The sequence below is a fragment of the Lissotriton helveticus genome, chromosome 11 (assembly GCF_964261635.1).
Source record: "Lissotriton helveticus chromosome 11, aLisHel1.1, whole genome shotgun sequence".
Classification (NCBI taxonomy): Eukaryota; Metazoa; Chordata; class Amphibia; order Caudata; family Salamandridae; genus Lissotriton; species Lissotriton helveticus.
The window spans coordinates 510,040,817-510,051,776 of record NC_136072.1 but is presented as its reverse complement, the minus strand read 5'-3'; the positions used below and the strand labels follow the sequence as shown (position 1 = coordinate 510,051,776).

General features: G+C 55.3%; 1 protein-coding gene across 1 annotated transcript; it reads right to left on the bottom strand.

The window, feature by feature from the left end:
- Nucleotides 1-1,490: 1,490 nt before the first annotated feature.
- Nucleotides 1,491-10,431, bottom strand: LOC144790832 (uncharacterized). Its single transcript, XM_078665503.1, has 3 exons — nt 10,026-10,431; nt 8,723-9,666; nt 1,491-1,511 (listed from the first exon to the last, which is right to left on the bottom strand). Exons 1-3 carry the CDS (start codon nt 10,108-10,110, stop codon nt 1,491-1,493), a joined length of 1,050 nt encoding a protein of 349 aa, XP_078521629.1. The 5' UTR covers nt 10,111-10,431.
- Nucleotides 10,432-10,960: the final 529 nt, after the last annotated feature.

Genomic DNA, 10,960 nt, shown 5'->3' with positions numbered 1-10,960 from the left:
GCTGTACAAGCATGACTATATACATTTCCCTCAGGCGGCGGACTTGCCAGCGGTCAAAGCTGGCTTCTATGCCCTGGGTCGTATACCACACGTTGTGGGTTCCATTGATGGCACGCATATCGCGATCATTGCACCACGGGCACGTGAGCAGGTGTATAGGAATCGGAAACACTTCCATTCCCTGAACGTGCAGGTGGTGTGCCAGGCCGACAACATCATCTCACATGTGTGTGCAAGATTCCCTGGCTCTGCACATGACGCCCACATCATGCGGAGCAGCATGGTCCCCCAACTGATGGCTAATCTTCGTCCAGCACAAGCGTGGCTTGTTGGTGAGTATGCTGTGGTGACAGGAGTGATATCTGTGTGGCATGGTGTGCCCCACAATGCAGGTTGTGATGTTTCTCTCTCTCTCTCTTCCACCAACACAGGCGACTCGGCTTACCCAAACAGGCCTTGGCTGCTCAGTCCCTTACGCAATCCCACTACACCAGGAGAAATGAGATACAATGATGCCCATGGTAGGACACGTCGAGTGGTAGAACGGACATTTGGCCTGCTCAAGTCAAGGTTTCGGTGCCTGGATAAGACTGGAGGGGCCCTGCCTTACTCACCAGGCAAAGTATGCAAGATCGTGATAGCGTGCTGCATGCTTCACAACCTGGCTGTGCGCTATAACATTGAACTGCTCTTGGACCCTGATGAACTGCAAGTTCCTCGCCCTCCCGACCCAGCCATGTCAACTGATGAGGATAGTGGTGAGGAGGAAGGTGTGGACCAGAGGCGCCAGATCATTGATCGCTACTTCCCTTGATTGTGAGTGTGCTCCTCTTGTGCTGCTTGGGTATGCCCTGTGAATGTGTGCTGGTGTTGTGGCATAGTGGTGTGCTTCATCTCTGTGTTCTGCTATGTGATGCATGCATGTGTGTGTGTGTGCTAAATTGTGGCCAATGCACGTCTCCATGATGTGTGTCGTCTCATCCATTACTGTTGTGATGCGTGTGGGTAGTTAAATGTTGCACTGCAGTGTGTTCTGATGTGTGTGATCTTGTTTCCTGACGTGTCTTTGCGGTTTCTATTTTCCCTAGGTCACTCCCGCAGCGCCATGATTCTGTACCAGTTGGATACCTGTACCTAGTAACATCTGTTTCTGATGCATTCATGTGAATAAACATGGAGACAACACATGATTGAGTGAGTAAGTGGCTTTTATTTACAAAATGTGCATGGGTGTAGGTGCATATTTACAAATGAGTGAAGGGGTGGGGGAGTGAGAGTTGAAGGTTATGGCAGATGAAATGTCCGTGCGGACACCACATAGGGTGGTGTCTGCCTAGTACAGCAGGCCTGTGGCAGGTGGGACCGGATAGTTGGCAGGGTGAATGGCATGCGCAGGTACTGGGACAGTCATTTTCTGTTCCTCTTGGAGCGTGTGGCAGGTGCTTCCACACTGCTGTCGCCCACTTCCAGCCTCGGTCGGCCCCTCCGTCTTACTGCCGGTACGGTGTCATCTGGTTGCGCAGGGGCATCGGGTACCACATCCGCCGCAGGTGGCGGTGGCGGTGGCGGTGGCGGTGGCGGTGGCGGTGTTTGTGGCCTGATTGTCCTGGTGAAGATGTCCACTAGTTGGCCAAGCCGCCTCTCAATGGCCCCCAACATTGCAGTGTTATCTACAAAGTCCTGGTGGGCCCGGTCTGCCTGTGCCTGACCACGTTGGTAGCTCACCTCCACCCTGCCCAGTGCCTCCAATGACTGTTGCACTGGATTGGGTGTGTTGGTATCCTCCCGTGTTCTTTGACGTATGCTCCTGCCTGCCGGATCTGGCCTTGCATCTCTGCCTTGCCTCACACTCTCCCTGCGTGGCTGGGATGGCGCTGGCACGGCGTTGGCCGTTGGGTTGGGCAGGGTGGCAGGAGTGGTGGTAGCAGTGGTGGTGGTGGTGGAGGTGGTGCTGGTGGTGGCTGTGCAGGTCACAGTGGCCGGTGTTGTCACAATGGCAGAGGCCGTAGTTGTTGGTGCAGGGGTGACCTGGGAGCCAGATGGCCCTGGCTGGCTGCTTGTGCCGGGATCATCCTCTGCCCCGGAGGTGGCTGGCCAATCGTCCCCTGAGACGTCTGTGATTGGCGAGTCTGGAGGGCGGGTGTTGCTTCCAGCTGTCAGATGTGGATGACCTGCAAAACCAAAATGTGATGATGAGTAATGTGGACTTGACAGGTTGTTTTCACTTTTTTGGCCGATTCTGTCTGCACTGGTACTCACCCCACCCACCGCCACCGCCATCCCTATGGACATGGGGGCCTGTTGGGAGTTGTGGTTCCATCCCCTCACACCCACCACCACCCACCACCACCGCCACCGCCATCCCTATGGACATGGGGGCCTGTTGGGAGTTGTAGTTCCATCCCCTCACACCCACCACCACCACCGCCACCGCCATCCCTATGGACATGGGGGCCTGTTGGGAGTTGTGGTTCCATCCCCTCACACCCACCACCACCGCCATCCCTATGGACATGGGGGCCTGTTGGGAGTTGTAGTTCCATCCCCTCACACCCACCACCACCACCGCCACCGCCATCCCTATGGACATGGGGGCCTGTTGGGAGTTGTGGTTCCATCCCCTCACACCCACCACCACCGCCATCCCTATGGACATGGGGGCCTGTTGGGAGTTGTGGTTCCATCCCCTCACACCCACCACCACCGCCACCGCCATCCCTATGGACATGGGGGCCTGTTGGGAGTTGTGGTTCCATCCCCTCACACCCACCACCACCGCCATCCCTATGGACATGGGGGCCTGTTGGGAGTTGTGGTTCCATCCCCTCACACCCACCACCACCGCCACCGCCATCCCTATGGACATGGGGGCCTGTTGGGAGTTGTGGTTCCATCCCCTCACACCCACCACCACCCACCGCCACCGCCATCCCTATGGACATGGGGGCCTGTTGGGAGTTGTGGTTCCATCCCCTCACACCCACCGCCACCGCCATCCCTATGGACATGGGGGCCTGTTGGGAGTTGTGGTTCCATCCCCTCACACCCACCACCACCGCCATCCCTATGGACATGGGGGCCTGTTGGAGTGATTTCGACGTTGGTGAGTATGTGGACTGCATGCATGGGTTGGGCTCTGGGAGATGTGTCTTCACAGTTGTGTGAGGCACACCATGTAGTAGTGCTCGTGGTGCTTGGTTTGTACTTACCAGCCTCTTCTCCCTCAGGAAGTCCATCAAGGCTCTCAGGGTGGATGATGGTCATCACCTTCTCCTCCCACTCGGTGTAGGGTAAGGGCTCCGGAGGGGTTCCACCGCCTGTATGATTAGCCCGGAGATAGTTCTTGGCTCGTATGGCTTTGACTCGGGTCTTTAGATCGTGCCACCGCCTCTGGATGTCCTGCTTCGTCCTCGGGACGCTCCCGGAGGCATTCACCCTGGTGACTATCCGGTCCCACATGCTGTTTCTCCTGGCTATGCTGGTCTGCTGCACTAGGGCCCCGAATAAGTGGGGTTCCACACGGATGATCTCATCGACCATAACCTTCAACTCGGTGTCAGTGAATTTGGGGTTTTTTTTTGGTGCCATGGTGTGTGGTGCTCGGGGTGTGGGTTTGCGTGGATGGGGTGGTGCAGGTGTGTGGTGTGTAAGAATGGTGTGGTGGGTGTTTGTGTGGTGGGTGTGTTTGGGTGTGGGTTGTGTGAATGCTATTTCTCTTTGGGCTCAGTTCAGTGGTGTGTCCTGCTAGCAGCTATGCTGTGATGCAGAGGAGTTGTGGAGTGGGTGGGAGTTCTTTTATGGTGTGTGTCTAGACCGTGTCTGAATGGTTATTGGCAGTCAGGTGCTAGGTGGGAGTGTTGGCAGGTGTGGATTGTGTGGTGCTTGGCGGTGGATCATTGTGTGTTGTGATTGGTTTGGATATTTTCGGTGGGTGGGCGTTTTTTTTCGTGTGTTTGGTGATAAACTTCCGTGCCAATGTATGGCATTGGTTTGACAGTAGGGATGTTGTTTGTGTTGTCGTTCCGCTGTGGTGCACGGATTCTCGGTGCATTGGTTCCGCTGCGGACGTGGATGGCGGTGACTACCGGGGTACTTGCGGAGTTATCCTAATTGCGGACACGGACATTGCGCAGGTATAGCGGGGGTGGTGGATGTATTCGCGGTCATGTGCGTACGCGGCGGTCGGTGTTTTTACTGTTCCGTCCGCCTGCCGCGGACTCAGGTGTACTCCGACCGCCGCGGACGGGGATTGGAGTGCTCCGTACGCCGCGGTCGGCGTTTTTTGTATGTTTTATCCTAATTGCTGTTGCGGATTTTCCGCGGACAGGTCCGGAGTAGCTTGCCACCTTCCGCGGCGGACGGTACACGTTTCCGTCCGCCATCCTAATCGACCCCTAAGTGTGGCCATAGTGATATAAACACTTAGGGGCTCATTAGGATGGCGGACGGAAGAGCCACCGCGGCCCTGTAGTAGGCGGAAAAAGCCTTTTCCGTGTCCGCCTGCCGCGGATACTCCGTCCGCCATATCAGGATAGGAAAACGTGTCAAATTCCCGTCCGCGACGGGAAAGCACGCTCCGCCGCCGAACTACACACGAGAGCGTGGCGGACGGAACACATCCGGAGGCCACGCCGTACGGACTGACGTCGAAGACCGTCCTCCAAATCAAGATGGCGGAAAATACACATAAAACCGCAGCGGAAAAACAACCTGTCTGAACACGGCGGAATCCCCACTGCGAAGACAGGTGACATAGCAGAGATACCCACCGCAAGCTGACCAACACCATGGACCCAGCGCTACACGCTTTCCCGATGCTCTTCGCGATCCACCACGTCCTAGTCATGGCCCACCACGGACGACGACGCAGGTAAGGCACAAACCATTGGCTGTCTGCAGGGGAATACCAGTAAGGGACGTGACGTAGGGAGGGGGAGTGTCATGTTACCGAAACCACTGATGAGAAGCATATACAAATACACATTTGTAGTACGCAAGCAGGAATGACAACGACAGACCACGAGACCTGATAGACAACCTTTATTGTACAAAATAGGGGTAAAATCACAGTGTATGCGTGAGCATGGGCAAAGTGGGCACCACAGCAGCTACATCATTGGCAGTCAACGAGAGGGCAGAATGCAGTATCAGAGCATCAACAGGGCATTGTGCAGTACAGAGCAGCTACATCAGAGGCAGTCAACGAGAGGGCAGAATACAGTATCAGAGCATCAACAGGGCATTGTGCAGTACAGAGCAGGTACATCATTGGCAGTCAACGAGAGGGCAGAATGCAGTATCAGAGCATCAACAGGGCATTGTGCTGTACAGAGCAGGTACATCATTGGCAGCACATGAGAGGGCAGAATGCAGTATCAGAGCATCAACAGGGCATTGTGCTGTACAGAGCAGGTACATCATTGGCAGCACATGAGAGGGCAGAATGCAGTATCAGAGCATCAACAGGGCATTGTGCTGTACAGAGCAGGTACATCATTGGCAGCACATGAGAGGGGCTAAGTGCATCAACAGTCCATTGCACAGAACAGGTCCATCACAGGCAGCACATGAGAGGGGCTAAGTGCATCAACAGTCCATTGCACAGAACAGGTCCAGAGGCAGCACATGAGAGGGGCTAAGTGCATCAACAGTCCATTGCACAGAACAGGTCCATCACAGGCAGCACATGAGAGGGGCTAAGTGCATCAACAGTCCATTGCACAGAACAGGTCCATCACAGGCACACATGAGAGGGGCTAAGTGCATCAACAGTCCATTGCACAGAACAGGTCCATCACAGGCAGCACATGAGAGGGGCTAAGTGCATCAACAGTCCATTGCACAGAACAGGTCCATCAGAGGCACACATGAGAGGGGCTAAGTGCATCAACAGTCCATTGCACAGAACAGGTCCATCACAGGCAGCACATGAGAGGGGCTAAGTGCATCAACAGTCCATTGCACTGAACAGGTCCATCATTGGCAGCACATGAGAGGGGCAGAATACAGTATCAGAGCATCAACAGGGCATTGTGCAGTACAGAGCAGGTACATCATTGGCAGTCAACGAGAGGGCAGAATGCAGTATCAGAGCATCAACAGGGCATTGTGCTGTACAGAGCAGGTACATCATTGGCAGCACATGAGAGGGCAGAATGCAGTATCAGAGCATCAACAGGGCATTGTGCTGTACAGAGCAGGTACATCATTGGCAGCACATGAGAGGGGCTAAGTGCATCAACAGTCCATTGCACAGAACAGGTCCATCACAGGCAGCACATGAGAGGGGCTAAGTGCATCAACAGTCCATTGCACAGAACAGGTCCAGAGGCAGCACATGAGAGGGGCTAAGTGCATCAACAGTCCATTGCACAGAACAGGTCCATCAGAGGCACACATGAGAGGGGCTAAGTGCATCAACAGTCCATTGCACAGAACAGGTCCATCACAGGCAGCACATGAGAGGGGCTAAGTGCATCAACAGTCCATTGCACAGAACAGGTCCATCAGAGGCACACATGAGAGGGGCTAAGTGCATCAACAGTCCATTGCACTGAACAGGTCCATCAGAGGCAGCACATGAGAGGGGCTAAGTGCATCAACAGTCCATTGCACTGAACAGGTCCATCAGAGGCAGCACATGAGAGGGGCAGAATGCAGTATCAGAGCATCAACAGGGCAATGTGCAGTACAGAACAGGTACATCAGAGGCAGTAAACGAGAGGGCAGAATGCAGTATCAGAGCATCAACAGGGCAATGTGCAGTACAGAACAGGTACATCAGAGGCAGTAAACGAGAGGGCAGAATGCAGTATCAGAGCATCAACAGGGCAATGTGCAGCACAGAACAGGTACATCAGAGGCAGTAAACGAGAGGGCAGAATGCAGTATCAGAGCATCAACAGGGCAATGTGCAGCACAGAACAGGTACATCAGAGGCAGCACAACTACGTGTCCCTACCAAACCGTCACAGGGACCACAAGAGTGCCACGCAGTTCTCAATGGACACACCATGTGAACTAACATTTGAGTGAAGTGTACAGCACCTCACATCACAGAATCAGGGGGACTGCGTGAACTACCTGCCTCGGACACACTGGCAGCACCAGCAACAGGAGTGTGAGACACAGACACAGCCCGAGTGACACACACATGGGCCACGGACCCAGACACACTGGCAGCACCAGCAACAGGAGTGTGAGATACAGCCACAGCCCGAGTGACACACACATGGGCCACGGACCCAGACACACTGGCAGCACCAGCAACAGGAGTGTGAGACACAGCCACAGCCCGAGTGACACACACATGGGCCACGGACCCAGACACACTGGCAGCACCAGCAACAGGAGTGTGAGACACAGCCACAGCCCGAGTGACACACACATGGGCCACGGACCCAGACACACTGGCAGCACCAGCAACAGGAGTGTGAGACACAGCCACAGATGTAGTCACTGACACGTGAGCCACTGACCCAGACAGACTGCCAGCACCAGAAACAGGAGTGTGCAACACAGCCACAGATCTCCTAACTGACACGTGAGCCATAGACCCACATACCCTGCCAGGATCTGCAACAGGAGAGGGCACAACTGACACTGTGCCACCATCTGATACACGAGAGTCAACTGCACCAGCGCCACTGGGACAACTGAAATGATGAGCCACAGGGCTGTATGGGCCAGGAGGCAGGGTGGGCCTGGGAGCTGGGGATAGCTCACCTAGAGCCAAATCGGGGTTGGCAGGTGTCAATGGTGTGTGTCTGCGTTTCTTAGGGTGGTGTGAGTGCACCCTGGACAGGACAGGACTGCCAAGTGGTGGGGACTCCAAAGAATCACCACCCAGCATAGGTGGCGCAACTGCTGCGGGGGATCTGGTTTCGGGGGACGTGCTGGAGCCTGCTTGTCGTTTGCTCTGTGCCTGCCGCCTGGACTCGGAATGATGTGTAATGGGGGATGCAACAACAGGGGACACCCTCCTCTGCTTCTGACTGGCCTGGATGGGAGTGGAGGTATGGGGGGACTCCGCCGCGGAGACATCAGTGTTACGTTTAGTAGAAAACATCAGCCTCAGTGCAGCCAGGGGTGAAGTATGCCTGTCCTTGATAGCGCCATTGTCCATGCCAGATGCCTTGTCCGTAGGATGTGCCTTATCCTTAGGTGGAGTGTTGTCTCTGGATGTAGCCTGTGCCCTGCTCGCCGCCCTGTTCCTGCCAGCAGACTTGTCGTCTGTGGTGCACCTGTCTCCAGCAGACACCTGCTGTCTGTGTGTGTCCCTGTCCTTGGGAGAGTCCCTTACCTCTGCTGTGGGCCTGCTCTTGGGAGTCTCCCTGCTCTTAGTAGGTGCCTTAGTCTTCTCACTGTCCTTGGGAGAGTCCCTTACCTCTGCTGTGGGCCTGCTCTTGGGAGTCTCCCTGCTCTTAGTAGGTGCCTTAGTCTTCTCACTGTCCTTGGGAGAGTCCCTTACCTCTGCTGTGGGCCTGCTCTTGGGAGTCTCCCTGCTCTTAGTAGGTGCCTTAGTCTTCTCACTGTCCTTGGGAGAGTCCCTTACCTCTGCTGTGGGCCTGCTCTTGGGAGTCTCCCTGCTCTTAGTAGGTGCCTTAGTCTTCTCACTGTCCTTGGGAGTGTCCCTTACCTCTGCTGTGGGCCTGCTCTTGGGAGTCTCCCTGCTCTTAGTAGGTGCCTTAGTCTTCTCACTGTCCTTGGGAGAGTCCCTTACCTCTGCTGTGGGCCTGCTCTTGGGAGTCTCCCTGCTCTTAGTAGGTGCCTTTGTCTTCTGACTGGCCTTGTCCAAGGAACAGTCCATGGACATGTGACTATCCCTTGCCTTGGGAGTACCTTTCGTGTTGAATGGCTGTGTAGCTCCGGAAGGCATGTCCCCCAACAACACTTGTGGATCCTGTGTGTGTACTCCAGTGCATCTGACGTCGTCTACGTGAACAGATTTAGCTGATCTAGGGGATGGGGTCTGTGCCCTGCGTGCCCTGACGTGCTGTCTGACGCTGCTTCTAGTGCAATAAGCTGTATTTGAGTCCTGCTCAGAATAATCACTACCCCCTGAGACATCCAGCGGTGTAGATGGTGAAACACAAGTAGCACCCTGTTCGTTCGACTGTACTATTGCAGACGACACACTGCTTGCCAATGACTGCACTGTCCTGTGTAGACCTGCAAGATCGCCATGCATCCCTTCCATGAATGCCACCACCTGCCCCAACTTCCTATCATGGTCCTGGAAAGCATTTGTCATATTGGTCTGCCCCACACACAGCTGTCTGAGCAGATCAACGGCCTCAGCACACAGTGCATTTTGGCTCACCGTGGCAGGGGCAGCGGTGCCTGCACCGAACGCCACTCTGCTCCCCCTACTCCTCCGGCCACGAACAGTACATGGTGCAGTTGGCGGAAGTGTGGGCCCTGTGTGCTGTCTTACGACAGAAGGTGGTGAGTGCCCACTCCCAGTCTGTGACAACAGTGCAGGCTCACCCAGAGTGTCCGACGAGGAGGACGATGGCGTCTCCACATGCGAGTCCTCAGGGACGGTCCTGTCCCCCTCTCCGGCGCTGGCCTCCTCCGTGTCAGTCTGCGTGTGTGCGAAGTCTGAGCCGGACTCATTTCCTCGGCTACTCTCCACCGTCTGTGGCTGAGTGTCCTCTGTCAAAGCTGAAATGCACAGAAAAGATGTGTGAGTCATGGGCACACTCACGTACAGAAGGAACAGGATAGCCAAATCACATAGCAGACAAAGGTTTAGGAGCCCTCATCCTGCACATGGCCCACCCCTACCAGTCATCCTCACATTTTCTGCCATGGGGCCATGGACCACTAGGGGATGTGCTTTTACACTCAACTACTAAGCAAGTGGCGTGTCAACATGGCGGACCTGGATGTCAAATGAGTACCGCCCAATGGGACCAAAAAGGCATCACAGGCATACATACGCAACACGGAACTCAATAGTGTGTCTGTGCACCAATACATGCATAGCACTCACAGGTTTCCTACACAGACAGTATGCTCACCGCTAGTTTGCTGTCGATCGGCACTCAGACGTTCGGCCAGTTCAGGATGCGTCACTGCAATGATACGTTGCATGAGAGGGGTCATGGAGCGTCGGGCCAGACGGGGCGTCCTTGGAATCAGGCCCAGTGTTACTTCCGCTACATTCTTGCTCAGCCTGGAAATGTCGTCCCAGCGTTTGTGGCAGTGTGTATGTCGTCTGTTGCACACCCCCAATGCCCGTACTTCCCTTGCTATGCTCCTCCACAGGTCCTTGCGAAGGTGCAGCTTGACCTACCATGATGGGAGACAAAAGGGTGTAAGTCAGTGGACAGGTGGCCTGTCACACACATAGGGGCAAGACGTTACTGTCAGCAGCCATGCACAATCAGGAACATATGTCTAGCCCACACTACACAGCTAAGATAGAAATAGGCCTGATCATTCGGCCCCCTCATGCACACCAACATGTCCCACACTGCACTTACCACCCGTCCCGGTGCGCCGTAGAGGCGTCCATAGTTGCGGAGTACACCGTCCACGAGGACATCAAGCTCCGCGGCGGTGAAGGGTCGAGACCGGATCTCTTTGCCTGACGACATGGCAAGATCACGGAGTATGGCACTAGAGCAGCAGTCAGTGGTCAGCTCAGCAGCAGCAGCAGGTCGAGGTGATGGTCACAGGCAGCAGTCGGTGGTCAGCTCAGCAGCAGCAGCAGGTCGAGGTGATGGTCACAGGCAGCAGTCGGTGGTCAGCTCAGCAGCAGCAGCAGGTCGAGGTGATGGTCACAGGCAGCAATGGTCCCCAGGGTAGAAAGTTTCATTTTGGCCAACACACATATATAGGGCCCTCAGCACGTGTCAGTGGCATACGTCGCCAGCAATTGGTCAGCCCTGGAAGCGTGATCGTGAAATGGCCCAATGACTGGCCCTGTTGTTGCGGTGCACAGCTTCCTCTA